Source organism: Kalmanozyma brasiliensis (genome assembly GCF_000497045.1).
Source record: "Kalmanozyma brasiliensis GHG001 unplaced genomic scaffold PSEUBRA_SCAF7, whole genome shotgun sequence".
NCBI classification, from domain to species: Eukaryota; Fungi; Basidiomycota; class Ustilaginomycetes; order Ustilaginales; genus Kalmanozyma; species Kalmanozyma brasiliensis.
In genome coordinates, this window is record NW_015961990.1 from 394,963 (window position 1) to 409,097 (window position 14,135).

General features: G+C 58.3%; 5 protein-coding genes across 5 annotated transcripts; 4 read left to right on the forward strand and 1 right to left on the reverse strand.

Annotated features, from left to right (window-relative positions):
• Window positions 1-393: 393 nt before the first annotated feature.
• On the forward strand, window positions 394-3,753 carry PSEUBRA_005812 (uncharacterized protein; the record flags this gene model as incomplete). Its single annotated transcript, XM_059465620.1, has 1 exon — window positions 394-3,753. One exon carries the CDS (start codon window positions 394-396, stop codon window positions 3,751-3,753), a length of 3,360 nt encoding a protein of 1,119 aa, XP_059320354.1.
• Window positions 3,754-4,264: 511 nt separating this feature from the next.
• Window positions 4,265-6,073, forward strand: PSEUBRA_005813 (Proteasome component (PCI) domain protein; the record flags this gene model as incomplete). The annotated part of the gene is made up of 1 exon (XM_016439213.1): window positions 4,265-6,073. One exon carries the CDS (start codon window positions 4,265-4,267, stop codon window positions 6,071-6,073), a length of 1,809 nt encoding a protein of 602 aa, XP_016289996.1.
• An 88-nt stretch (window positions 6,074-6,161) lies between these two features.
• On the reverse strand, window positions 6,162-7,244 carry PSEUBRA_005814 (Transcription factor TFIIIC, tau55-related; the record flags this gene model as incomplete). Its single annotated transcript, XM_016439232.1, has 1 exon — window positions 6,162-7,244. The coding sequence occupies one exon, from the start codon at window positions 7,242-7,244 to the stop codon at window positions 6,162-6,164; it is 1,083 nt and encodes a 360-aa protein (XP_016289997.1).
• Window positions 7,245-7,829: 585 nt separating this feature from the next.
• Window positions 7,830-12,497, forward strand: PSEUBRA_005815 (uncharacterized protein; the record flags this gene model as incomplete). Its single annotated transcript, XM_016439227.2, has 1 exon — window positions 7,830-12,497. One exon carries the CDS (start codon window positions 7,830-7,832, stop codon window positions 12,495-12,497), a length of 4,668 nt encoding a protein of 1,555 aa, XP_016289998.2.
• A 291-nt stretch (window positions 12,498-12,788) lies between these two features.
• Window positions 12,789-14,009, forward strand: PSEUBRA_005816 (CMP/dCMP deaminase, zinc-binding; the record flags this gene model as incomplete). The annotated part of the gene is made up of 1 exon (XM_016439228.1): window positions 12,789-14,009. The coding sequence occupies one exon, from the start codon at window positions 12,789-12,791 to the stop codon at window positions 14,007-14,009; it is 1,221 nt and encodes a 406-aa protein (XP_016289999.1).
• Window positions 14,010-14,135: the final 126 nt, after the last annotated feature.

Here is a 14,135-nt window from a genome sequence, read left to right on the forward strand (position 1 = left end):
TCGTATCGCTCGCCCGCTCGCTCATACCACTGCACGCTTCTCGGTACACCACCTCGGGTCACAGACGGGATCACCTCAAGACTCGAAGCTTGCATTTGCTCCTCCTCATTCCTCGCGCCTCAGCCCGCATCCTCACCCCCTGGCATTCACCACCCGTCCACAGGCTCCACCTCCTCTCCTCACGCCAACACTCGCGTCGTGCAATACGCTCCTAGCTCACATCGCAACGCCAGGGTCACGTCGCTTCGCCTATAAGAAGTCGCTCTCCATCATGTATGCTGTCCGGTGATTGTCCATCACTGCTTCCCTTGCCACTCGTCCTCAACTCATCTCGCAAATCATCTCCTCATAACGCAACACTGCCGACGCCGCTTCCGCAAGGCTGACGTCAACATGTCGCTGCTCTCGCCTTTCAACTTTGGTCAGAAGCACTCGTACTTCCATGTGCAGCTCACCATCCATGAACTCGACAATGTGCCTCTCGTCACCGGTCTTTTTGCTTGCAAGTGGAAGATCAAGGGATCCCACTCTTTAGCAAGCTTGCAGCACTCGGCTGCTGCTGCCGTCCACCAAGGCACTTCGCGTATTGTCTCTGGCGCCGCCCGCAAGCCTCCTTCCATCTCCTCCGCAAAAGAGGCCAACAAGGACGTCAAAGCTACTGATCATGAATCGGGTGCATCGGGCAGCTTATCCAATGGTCAACCTCACGGAAAGGCTCACAATCAACGGCAACCAAGCACATCAAGCAGCGCGGATGCTGCTTCCATTCCGAGCCGCACCAGTGAAAGTTCGAATCGTCCCGCTACCAACAAGTCGACTCTCCTCAACAATCTGCTCCACCCTCTACAGACACAGCACAACGACTCGTCCAAAATAGATGACCAATCGGAATCGCAATCATCCACAAACCCAGCACATTCGTCAGATCCAGCCAACAAGGGCAGCACGCACGTCTCGACTGCATCCAACGCAGATGCGTCAGAAGCAGACACCTCCAGCCCTACTTCTCGTAGAGACAGCACCACCAGCCGCAAGACAACCAATTCTCGTCCCAAATCTCTCAAGGACATCGGACGTCACAAATCGTCCGAATCGCACAATCACACCCACGATGTCGATCCGCTCCTCTTCTTCTCCCAGGAGCCCAAAGGCGAGACCCACTTTGTCAAGGTCGCGGACCACAAGGTGGAATGGGAGCGTGACGTTCAGGTCGGCATGCGCATTGGCATCGGCAAGCCCAGGACCTCGGGTCCCAATGACTCGTCTCCGAACAGCAGCCGCCGCGACAGTCCTGCTGTGTCTGCCAAGTCCAGCACCAAGGATCTGCGTTCACGAGCTAATCGTGATCAGCATCTCGAAGACATGTCTACCGCTTGGGGTCGCCTGATCAATTCAGAACTCAAGCTGACCATCAGGCAAGAGATGCCAGCCAACGCAAAATCAACCACTCACCCTTCTGTGCTGGGCCATGTCATTCTCGACCTCGCCGAGTTTGCACCCGAAGCGCCCATCCCGAGTTCGAGCGGACGCCGTCGCCATCATCACCACCACCATCACCACCATCAACAACACCACCGGCACCACGCAGCAGGTGGCGAGCACTCGTATCGTGATCGCACTTGTCGTACTGAAACACGCAAGTTCCTGCTGAATGGCAGCAAGACCAATGCGACGGTCAAGCTCACCGTAAGCATGACCTTTCTCGGCGGAGAGAGGGAATACTATGTTCCACCCATCTCCAACGGCCTCATGGTCAACGGCTTGAGGTCGATCATGGCTCCTTCGCTGCTCGATGCTAGTCACGACACCGCCACAGCTGCATCTCCCAGCAAGTCGTCATCCTCAGGCAATGTCAGTTCCAACAGCAGCGACAGTCTCGCAAATGAGCCGATTCGCGCCAACGCTTCCATCCGCAACCGAGAGCTCATGGGTCAAGGCTTGCCTAGTGCCAGTAGTCTCTCTCTTAATCGCCTCAACTCATATGGTCAATCACGGCACAACTTCCAGGGTCCACCAAGCAAGTACGTCTATACCAAAAAGACGTGGACGAACCGCATCCCGGAGGACAACCTGGTCGCTCCCGACAAGGTCGCTTCTGGTTCTGAAGGTGCCAAGAAGAAACCGCACCGCACGGCAGAGGCGTCTATCTTTTCGGCTCGGAATCAGGGGGATCGTGCACCTGAGGACTTGGTCGATGCCATCTTCAAGGGCATTCCTGTCGGCGGCAGTCACAACGGTCTCGCGCAGGACGAAGCTGCTGCTGCCAAGGCCGCTGCCGCCCGCGGTGGTAGAGGCGAGCATGCTGCCAACGCAACCGACTCGCTGGATGGACAGTTGCGACGTCGGGCGAGCCGATCTCCCGAACGGACTCGCGATCGTCGCCGCACCATCAGCTCTGCCTCTCAGCGTCCCAAGAAGCCCGAGCGCACTTTCTCTTTCGGCTTGGGATTCTCGTCGAAGGACAAGGACAAGGGAAAAGACAAGGCCAAAGACAAGAAGTGCGGCATCAAGAACAACAAGAGCGGCTCCACCACTGACCTGGAGAGTCTGGCTGGAGACAGGCCACGGAGCACTCATCTTACTGTCCCCGGTTCTGACACTGGCAAGCCGCTAGTCGAGTCACCGTCCGCTTCGACAGACGCCCTCCAGCGGACCAACAGCGAAGCAGCCATCCCCACAAGGCCCCGGGCTGTATCACGCTCGTCGTTCCGACGCTTCTCGGCTGTGCGATGGAAGCTGGGCGGCGATGAGCCAGACGAGCCAGATCCGTCATCGCAAGACACCACCCCAGTGGCCGAGACCTTCGATAGCAAGGAGCAACGCGATCGAGCTGCCATGCCTCCGCCACCCTCGGTCGTCGTAGCACCTCATATTCCGATTCGAGCCGCCGGAATCGCTGCCTCGTCCGTCGCTGCTCTTCACAAGACCGAAGCTGAGACCAATGGCCTCAAGGAGGGACCTGCCACGGACACGGAGATCAAAGCAGCCGAGGCGCCTGGCAAGGCGATGCTTTCGCCACCAATCGTCTCGACATCTGCGGATCCAGCATCGTCAAAGGCAGCTTCGATCAAAGGTGCTGACGCTGCCAGCATCCGGTCTTTCTCGTCTACAACGAGCGCTGCAGGTCCTGGAAAGAAAGTCAGCTCCAACGACCTCAAGTCTGTCTACGAGGCTGGGCTCTCGATCCCTCAGAGTCTGTCGAACAGCACCTCTGTGGGTCTGGACCGGCTCAAACGAACCAGCCGAGCGATTGGGCAATTCGCCAAAGACGCCGCGAGATCGACCCGGTCGGCATCTCGACCTAGCTCGAGCTCGGGCGCGGTGCCCCTGCGCGACAGCGAAGGTGTCTCTGGCCGTGAGAGGCTGTCGAAGGGCAACCACGGTATCGAGCCGTCCGAAGCTGCTTCAAAAGGCTGGCGAGGTGCCGGTTGGCTCAGACCTATCTCGACGGCGCCTGCTCCCCTTCCGCCTTGCTCGCCCGATCTGTCGTCGGGCTCAGAGGATGGCGAATTCGAGGATACGGACGACCTGAATGCATCAGTGGATCTTGCCGCTTCTCGCAGCTCGAACAATTCGGAGGATGGTCGTCGATCCTCCAATACTGACCAGACGGTCATGTCGGACACCATCGACACGCCTCCTGCCACTAAATACGGAAGCGTCAGACCGTCGCGTAAGAGAGAGCCTTCCATCGCATCGGTGTATCACGATGCGGATGAGACGCCAGATCTGGTCGGCACAGAAGCGTTCTGACGGGACCGGTGCTCACCTTCGTAGCAATCCAGCCGCCGCTTGTCACTTGCTCCATCATCTAGCACTGTCATTGTCGTTCCCCTTAGTTTCGAACTCATCTGTATTTGTACTCGTCCCTTGCAAGCATGCATGTCGTTCTCTCATTAGGAAAGGTCATCTGAGTGTTGAGCTGGCTGTTCGTGAATAGTGGACAAGGCCCAAATAATCTTGAGAAGAACGATTTGGTGAAGGCGCTTAAATTCAGTCTGTTAGGCCGTAGCTGGCATGAGGGACGCTCCTAGAGAAATTTGCGCGGTGGAGGTCTGACCGCCTAAGACGCTGCGAAATCGAGTTTGGTGAGTTGTGATCGACTCGACCGCGCGTCTCAGCGGGAGAAGGCGTTGCAGCACAGAATGCAAACCAACACCTTTCATTCCTACCTACATCACTCACCACAAGTTCGCGTCATATCCAACACACACACACACACACCGACGACGACCTCATTCAATTATAAGTATCGTCGTCGACAATGCCCGAGCCAGTCAAAGCCACCAAGGAGGAGGCTCCTGCTGCCTCTGCAGCCAAGACGACCGAGACTTCGGTCAAGCGACCAAGCGAGAAGGAACAACTCCTGTCGCTGCTCCGACACAACTTCCTCTTGATCGAGCGCAGCGTCTCACACATCGAACAACGCTTCACCGCTCGCGTGCTGCGCACCTTGCCCTATGTCAGGAGAAAGGTGAATGCTCATCCCGAGGTGCTGGCGCTTGCCGTGCAGGAAGGCATCCTTGCCCGCAACCAGGACGACGCATCGATCCAAAAGCATCTTCTTACTTTCCTGCCTCAGCCATACAAGCCCGAGCCGCCTGCCGCAAATGGTGCCAGCTCGACCACTGCTGCGTCTGCTCCTGCTGGCGACGGCATGGACATCGATACTGCCGAGCCCAAGGCGGAAGCTGAGAAGGACGCCAAGGCCGCTCCTGCTGTCGCGTCTACACAGTCTTTGAAGCCGGCTCAGAGGCTGCCTGAAGCTCAGCCTGAGCTGGTCGCCTACCTCCGCTTGCTGGCGCTCGTCCACCTCATCGACAATAAAAAGCTCGACGCTGCCTCCAACGAGGCCGTCGCTTGCATCTCGACCATCACCGCACAAAACAGAAGGACACTCGACCATCTCGCAGCTAAGACGATCTTTTACCTCGGTCGAGCGGAGGAGCTCAAGGCTGAGCAAGCAAAGGCCAAAGGCGGACGCGTCGAAGGTGGTCTCACCGCTATCCGAACTCAGTTGCTCGGCTTGCAGCGAACTGCATCTCTCCGTCACGACACCGAGACGGAAGCCACCATCATCAACTTGCTCTTGAGGTCGTACATTGTCGAAGCAAACCTGTACGACCAGGCTGACAAGCTGGTGGCCAGGGCTCCTTTCCCGCGATCAAGCGCTAGCAACCCTCAAGTCGCCAGGTACGACTACTACGTGGGACGAATCCGCGCCGTTCAGCTCGACTACACTCAGGCGCACGTGCACTTGCAGCAGGCTATCCGACGTGCCCCTCAGGCTTCGCTTCCGCAGGAGTCGAGCTCTGCTGGAGGTGACAATGCTGAAGGTGCTGTCAAAGCAGCGGCTGTCGAGAAAAAGCAGGCCGGCAGCAAGAAAGAGTCGAATCCCGTCGGTCAATCTCAGACGGCAGCTGGCTTCTTGCAGACCGCCTACAAGTTCCTTGTTGTCGTCGAATTGCTCATGGGTGAGATTCCGGAACGATCGATCTTCCGCACGCCCGTTCTGCGCAAAGCTCTCGCCCCTTACATGGAGATCGTCCAGGCAGTCCGCGTCGGCGACCTGCAACGCTTCCAATCGACACTGCAACAGCACACATCGCTCTTCCAGACGGACAAGACGCTCTCGCTCATCGTGCGCCTGCGCCACAACGTGATCAAGACGGGCATCCGAATGATCTCGCTCTCGTACTCGCGCATCTCGCTTGCGGACATCACGCACAAGCTGCACCTCGAGTCGGAGGAGGATGCCGAGTACATTGTGGCCAAGGCGATCCGCGACAATGTGGTGGACAGCCGAGATACGCGCGTGGACCACGAAAAGGCCGAGATGGTGAATCGCGAGAGTAAGGACCTGTACGAGACGGACGAGCCGATGCAGCAGTTCCAGCAGAGGATCCAGTTCTGCCTTCAGCTGCACAACGAGAGCGTCAAGGCGATGCGCTACCCGCTCAACGGACACAAGGCCGAGCTCAACAGTGTCGCAGAGGCGCACGAGAGGGAGAGAGAGTTGGCCGCCGAGATCGCCGATGGCGATATGGATGATAGCGACGATGACTGGGCGTAGACGATGCTGTGGGCGCTTAATTAGCAATTCAGTTCAACGAGAAGCAGTGTGACGCTGATACGGAATGTGATGCAATTGAATTGGAGTGTCACAATCCAGCTTGGTCAAAGGATGTTGGTGGTCGCGGATCCTGGCCGCTGCTGCCAGCGTCTTCATCAGCCTGCTCTTGCGGCTGCTCGTGTGAGGGCGGCGCTGGCACCTGTGTGTCTTCGGATTGTGGCGCCGTTGAACTCGAGCCTTGCCGCTCCTGCTGCTCCTGCTGTTGTTGAAGATGCAACTTGGCCGCCTTCCTGATCTTCCTCTCTGCCGCTCTGATCATCTGTTCTTCCTCCGAGATGCCTTTGCGCTTGTACTTGCCCCGACCGACGCCTTTCTCTGATGTACTCGATGGGCCATTCGGAGGACCCATGAGACTTGCTACCGACGCCAGTCTTTGTGCATCATCGTCTCTCGCTCCACTTCTCGTCGCACTGGACTCGAGCACATATCCCTGATTCGACCTCGCCAGCGCCTTCAGCTTCTCATACACGTCACCATCCTTACCGCCGCTCGTCTCTCTCGCTGCAGGATCGTAGATGGGTCGGAACAGGATCCTCTTCCTCGTCGATGTCGAGCGCGCATCTGCCCTACCATCTCTCGTCGACGGAGGCACCGGCTGCAATTGATGCTGCTTGCTCCGTGGTCGCGTGGGATCGAACTCGTCCGTGAGCACAATCTCGCTTCCGAACAGATCCATGCGTCTGCCTCGGAGTACCGTATCATTGATCTTAAGTAGTGGCTGGGCCGAGTCGAGTCCCGTAATGGCCATCTGCTTGCCAGCGCCAAGATGGGTTGTGCTAGAGGGCTTGGATGTTTCGGTTGCCTTTGCATCACCACCAGCGCGAGAGCCGCGCACCGTCCGCGCAGATGAGGTCGCGGTCGCAGCATGAGGCTCGGATACAAAGTCAAGACCAGCTGAGTAGCCGAGCAGGGCACGCTTGGCAATGCGTTCGGTTCCCAAGTCGAGCGTGACGAGCTCCTCGTCGTCGGTAAAGGACCATTCAGAGGCGCCGTCCGAGTCGTCGTCGACAGAAGAGGTCGGGTCCAGCGGTGTGCTGCTAGAGGGACCATCTGAGAAGGCGTCATTCGGCAGACGATGCCACGACGCGTCGATGATGGGTTCCACCGCCATCGTTGCTCGAGAGGCGATGGAGAATGCTCAGTGTAGATGAGGGGAAGATGCAGCTTCGCGAGTTCAGGGTCCTCTGTTGGTCTTGGTCAGGAAGCTTAACATCTTAGAATTCCACTGGGATGTGGAGGAAAACGAGCCAAAAAATCGCAGCGTGAGCTGCAGGCTGCTGTGCGGTGCTGCATCTGCCCTGTCTGTGAACCGCTTTCAAAAGGCACACTTTTGCCGAGCCAAAGGGGTTCAACAACCGAGCCTGACTTACCGCAAAAGCACAGCTAACACCTGTGCTCTTTGGGCTGCTGTCACTCTCATTCACAGTCACACAGCATCACAAAGCTCAGTCACCCTCGCCCTTCATCACCTCCTTCAGACGACACTTTCGGCGCCGCTCAATCATCGCACTCAGACGCTCAGCACGCAAATGTGTCTCACAGCGCGCTGCTTTGTAGCCAATCGGGCGATGAAGTAAACGCACAGGCGCACCCGGACGCTGATGCGCAGCAGCCAGCAGTCGAATTCAGCTACTCAGCATCAGCATCAGCATCAACACTCGAGGTAAAGTCAAGCACGCCCTTTCCTTCCTTCACCATGCCGCTAGCCTGGACGCAAGATCGCGCAGCCGCGCCTTCGACCTCGGCAGCTCCTTCCGGGCGTATCTCTGCTTCTCCCACTCAGTCGAGGAGCAATCACCATCGTCGAGGTCTGCCCCAATCCACTTCCACGTCGTCCAACCTCAGCGCAATCAGCCTCGGTGCTCGTAGTGAGTCGGGCTCGCAATACTACGCCTCAGCACCACCCGCATCACTGTCCGTCAGAAAAGCGTCTAGCTCGGCAGCCCTCACGAATGCGGATGAGAGCAACGACTTCCAACGCTTCCTCGACGAGGCCCATGCGAAAGACGATCTTCAACGTCAGAAACGAGCACAGAAGTCTGCCAATCTTACACCGGACTCGCAAGGACCGAAAAGACCAGGAGCAGCGGAATCGTTGCGCAGAGTCACGAGCTCTGCCACGCTCAACGGGGGTGCCCCCACCGCCATTCCAAGAGGCGATCTAGGAGCTGCTGCACCATCAGGCAGCATGAGAGGCAATGCGACACTCTCAATAGCGCCTCGAGCCCCTCGATCTGTGTCAAATTACTCGGTGACCTTCCGCAATCCCACAAGTCAGTTCCTTGAACAGCTGTCGGTGGATGCGCAAACGCCGGAACTGGGAATCGACGATACACCTGTCAACGGGAGGACTGTCGATAACACGAGCCATCTCACCGCGCTCGGTCATGCCGCACAAATTCAGAGTCGGAGCGCTTCGGGTTCTCAACAGTCGAGAAGCGCAACAATCAAAGGGAAGCCGCCCGCATCTCGAGCTGTGCCTGCTAGGTCTTCGACTATCGCTGTGGAGAGTCCGATTGCTATCGCCTCAAGAACTTCACTGCAGCCTGCTGTGCCAGTATCTCAAAGGTCACCCACTAGCACGCTCGGTATTGCTTCGTCCATAGCTCGCACTCAGCCGCTGTCTCCCACACAGAGGCTGCAGAGCCTCCCCAAACCGACTGCTGAGGCATCAGTCAGTGTTTCACCGAAGAAGCTTGGTGCGACAGATCTAGGACATGGCCTGCCAACTTCGCCGGCCGCGTCACCGACACAAGTCAAACGCAGTGCTGACGAGATGGAGCGCAGCTCTTCTTTGCACCCTCGCGCCAAGCTTCAAGAAGGCACTAGCGACACCGAAGCTACCGCGATGCAACAGAGCCCAAGCCAGACAGCATCACGCCGAAAGACTTGGTTTGGTCTCGGCTGGGCCACCGAAGTGGGTGATCCGGCGCCAACCGATATCAAGGACGAGCCCATGCAAGCTTCTGAGCCAACGGCGGATCAACCCCCTCCACCGATGAATGAAGATGAGGCCGAGTTCAGGAGGTCGCTCGGGTACAACGATGTCTATGACGCTTCTGCGGGGACGAAGAGTGCGGAGCAGGGTCCATCGGATCAAGAAGTCTTTCCACCGAAGCGCGACGCGGATGTAACAATGAAGGTCGCGCCGACGATAGAGCAGATCCCGATACGAGAAAGACGTGTGTCATGGCTGCCTTGGCGGAACGTGGCTCTGCCCACGACACAGGAGGCAGCAGAATCTGCCGCTCCGCCCGCGAATGATGTTGATCACCAACAGCAGCAGGCTGACGTAGACGAGACAGCACCTCAAGCTGCAAACGCGACCTCAGACGCTGTCGCAGAGGCACCGTGCGCGACAGCTCTAGAAGCAGAACAAGCGAATGGCGAGAAATCCGTCACGTACAGGACCGTGATCAAGCGAGGCTGGATGGGCGCACGCTATGAAGTGCAGGAGCCTGTGGCAAATCTGCGCGACATGTTCGATAGTCCAGCGTTGGATAAGCCACGACAACAGGAGGAGGCTCCTGCTGATGCGGTAAGCGACCTAGCTGCTCCGACCGGGCCAGATCAACAGCCAGCGTCTTACCCACCGGCTGGATCGACGAGTCTGCCCGAGCACGACCCCAGACAGGCAAGCTCGACTTGGCAATGGAGGTTCTGGTCCGGCCACGAGGACCATCCTGAGGTGGACGAGAACTCCACTGCTCAGCAGCTACAGGTGCCTTCTACGCTGCCGGAAGGTGCAGCTGGCACAGACACGCAGCAAAGTCGCAGCGCAGACACAGCTATGCCCATGGACATCGATCCAGAGGACAAAGCTCCAGCTGCTCTACCTGCAGCCTCCGAGGGAGGATCATGGACCTACTCATCGTACTTGGCGAGCTGGGTGCCAACTTGGGCATACAACGCACAGGAACAGGAGGCTGCCGCTGCTACGGATGCTTCCGGTGCGGACGAGACCGACGCACCGGGTCAGACAGCTGCGGACGCGCCTCCGCGCACACCGGCCGAGCAAGTCAAGGCCGATGCGCTCGCAAGGGATGCCGCAGCTGCCGTGTTCGATGCCAACAAAGCGGTGCTGAACAACGCCACACGCAGCGGCTGGATCAACTTTTTCGCTTCTCGAAGCGCCAATCTGCCGAGAGAAGCGCGTGACGCAATTACGAACGACGACGGCATGGAGGTCATGGACATCAGTGGCATCGAGGGAGGATATCGCCCGGCGGTGGCCAAAGCTGTCACACAAAGCAATGGCCGACTCGCGCCGGATGCGTCGACACGACCGAAGACGACTAAAGCTGGAAGCCTCGGTGGCTCCAGAGCATCGTCACTTGCTGGCGACTCTGAAGGCCACCATACCTCTGCTCGATCGTTGACCAGCAAGGAGAGCATCAAGAATCTGGGCAGGACGGCCATCACTAAAGCCGCCAACGTCGCCGCAGCTTCCACGGCTGGACTTGGCAAAGGCAAGCGAACGGATGGTGCTCAATCTAGCGGCAACGGCAGCAGCTCGAATGGTGGCAATGCGGGCAGCAACGGGCAGCCGGCAAAGGACATCAGCAAGAAGCTGGCGCCGAACGGATCGGGCCCCTCTCGTCCTGGCACGCCAACGCCTACGAAGTCTGTTGGAGACCCGATCCCGGTCGTTCCACCGAATCTTGTGCTGCCATCATTCGAGGACACGTTCACAAGAGCGCCTAGGATGTGGTCACCCAAGGTCGGCGTGCTAGAGAGGACGCTCAGCGCCGTTAACAGCTACCTCTTCAGCAAGGTGCCTGACCTGGATCGCATGAAGCGACCCACACGCTTCTCGACATACGGCGAACAGAATCTCGGGTCCAGCGCATCTTCCTTCAAGGGCAATGCGGCTTCGTTCGCTGGCAAGGGCTCGACTCAGCGACTTGCAGGTAAAGCCAAAGCTACTGGAGCGGGATCGAGCAAGGACAAAGGCGTAGAGACGGCCCTCAAGGAGGTGGCCGAGTCAGCGCAACGTCTGCCACGCGCTTGGTCCACTGTTGGACTGCACGAGCGAGCTCAGTGTAAAGGCACCGCTGGCATCGGAAAGATCGTGGTCATCGGCGTGCATGGCTGGTTCTCGCAAAGCATCTTCAAGACCGTCATTGGCGAACCAACCGGAACGTCGGCCAAATTTGCGGCCATGCAGACCGAGTCGATCCGTCGTCATTTCTTGGAGGCTGGGCTCGAGCTCAACCCCGAAGCGATCACCGCCATCTCGCTGCAGGGCGACGGCAAGGTAGCCGATCGTGTCGATCGACTCTTTTCGGAACTGATCAGCAGGCCAAACTGGGTCAACGATCTCAAGAATGCCGATGCGGTCTTCCTCTCGGCCCACTCGCAGGGTGCTATCGTGGCCACGCAGCTTCTCGCGCGCCTGATCGAGCAGCGACACATTCTAGCCGAGTCTACACGGATCTGTCTGCTGGCAATGTGCGGTGTCCACCATGGTCCCTTTGCGCATCTCAAGTCGAGCATCACCGCGAGCTACATCAACTACTTTGAGAACGCTGCTGCCAAAGAGCTGTTCGAGTTCCAATCCTCCTCCACAGCTGCAGCCAAGCAGTACACCGCAGCGCTCAAGATCATCCTCGACGCCGGGGTGAAGTGCGTGTATGTTGGATCGACGGATGACAACGTGGTGCCGATCTACTCTGCGCTCAACTCGAGCAACAACCATCCGAGCATCCTGCGCGCGCTCTACATTGACGGGCGGGCCTTCCCGAAGGTAGACTTTCTGACCAACTTGCTGGTCCTCTGCGTTGCCGTTCGGAATGCCGGCTTGAGCGACCACAACCTGCTCACCCTCCTCTCAGCGAGCGTCGCTGGCAGTCTATACGGTGGCCTTGGCCACTCTCTAGTCTACGGAGAGCGGGCAGTCTACGACCTAGCCACGCGCTACCTGTTCGAGGTGACCCACCCGTTGGCCGAACCGACCTTCGCCCCTGGCCCCCCGGGTACCACCATCGAACCTCGCCGAGCGACCGATACCGACCCAGCCAACGCACCCACCCTCATGTCGGACGCGTTCGAAGCACAACGTTGGAACCCGTACGACCTGCCCTGGTCGCTCCGGGGCTTGTTCGAGGATAAGCACGTTCGGAGCTTGTTTGCGGCGGACATGCTGAGTCTGCTGCAGAGCTATGAGGAGTGGAGGCCGGACCCGAAGAGTAAGAGCTTGAAGGATCTGCAGTGGAGGCTGGCGCCTATGCGGAGTATTCGCCCGCCCGAGGTGGAGGGCGACGGGGGCGAGGCGGAGGGTCAGCTGGAAGAGGAGGAGAGAGGGGAGAAAGTGGATAAGGGCGGCAAGGGGAAGGGCAAGGATGGGAAGGGGTCCAAGTTGTGAGGGCTGTCGACGTGTAAGAGACGATCTCAATGAATGTGCGGAATTGCATTTCGATGTTTCGTGTGGATGAGTGGTCCATGTGTCGTGTGAGCTCAAACTGGCTATGGAATGCTGAGGGTGTTGCTTCCCAGGCCGGATCGCGACCGGGCCAACGGCAACGCGTAAATTGAACCCTGGAACCCTGCTGAGACGTGTCTGCAAAGAAAATCTGACGCAAAGACCAACACCATCATCATCACTGTGCTTCACCAACACATTATCTCCAGTCCACCGCCAAGTGTCGCAGAAAGGATGTTGATCGCACTCATCGGGCCGCCAGGCGCAGGCAAAGCTTCCGTTGCCCAGTTCTTGGCCCAGGAACATGGCTTCAGGCTGATCACGCTGGGTTCGAGCGATGGTCAAGGTTCGATTGCCGGCTCATCACACGCCCCGCTAGCAGACTCCAAATCGACCTCGAAGGATCCAAGCGATATCGGCAGCTCACATGCCACGCCGAAGGACTCTCTTCACGCGTTTGTCGGCTCGCAGGGCGCAAGTTTGGCGGAGTCCACCATCCAGCTGCCCAACAGCAAGACGATGCTCGACTACGTCACGGATCGCTGGAACGACCGCTTCGTAACTCTGGACCTGACCACCTTTTCAGATCTGGACGCCTTCATCAAACGTCCCTTCTTCCTGTGCGTCGAAGTTGCAGGGCCTCTGCTGATGCGGTGGGAGCGCTACTCATCCAAACATGGCCCCATCGGCCTGGAAGACTTTGTGCGATTGGACGATTCGGTGCTCTACGGCTCTGGCTCGTCTCCCGACGGCCTCACATCTCGACCCATGCTATCCTCCAAATCCTCCAGTTCGATCGTCGGTGGCAACGGTATCGTCGACAACATTGCCTCGATCTCACTCTCCCCCTTCCCCTCCAACCCCGTCTCCGGCCTCACGGCCTTGCGGCGGTACACTCACCTCAGCATCAACAACACGCATCCCAACCTGGACCTCCTCTACGAAGGACTTCGAACGCTCGATCTCCCCTCCAACGAACGTCTCCGTCCGGGTTGGGACACCTATTTCCTCAAGCTCTGCAACCTGGCCTCGCTCCGGAGCAACTGCATGAAGCGACGGGTCGGCGCCGTTCTCGTTGCTACCAACCGAATCCTCGCCACGGGCTACAACGGTACCCCCTCCGGCCTTCGCAATTGCAACCAGGGCGGCTGTGCCCGTTGCAACAACACTTTAGCTTCCACCTCACAGGGGAATGGATGCGGTCAGAACCTCGAAGAGTGCCTCTGCCTCCACGCCGAGGAAAACGCCCTCCTCGAAGCGGGAAGGGGGAAGATTGCAAGCGAAGGTGCGACGATGTATTGCAATACCTGCCCGTGTTTGCGGTGCGCAGTCAAGATTGTTCAAATGGGGATCAGGAGGGTCGTGTACCAGTTGGAGTATGGGATGGACCAAAGAACTAAAGGGATCTTCAAGGAGGCCGGGGTGGAGATTTTGCAGTTTCATTTGGATGCCTAGAGGGCGAGCAATCATGCTGAGCAGATCGATGGTGCGAGACGACGTGCGTGTGTGCATGTGACTGTGTGCGAGGTCATGCCATAGATGCTTGACATTGATGCTGATGTGACGGTGCGTGCGAAGTGT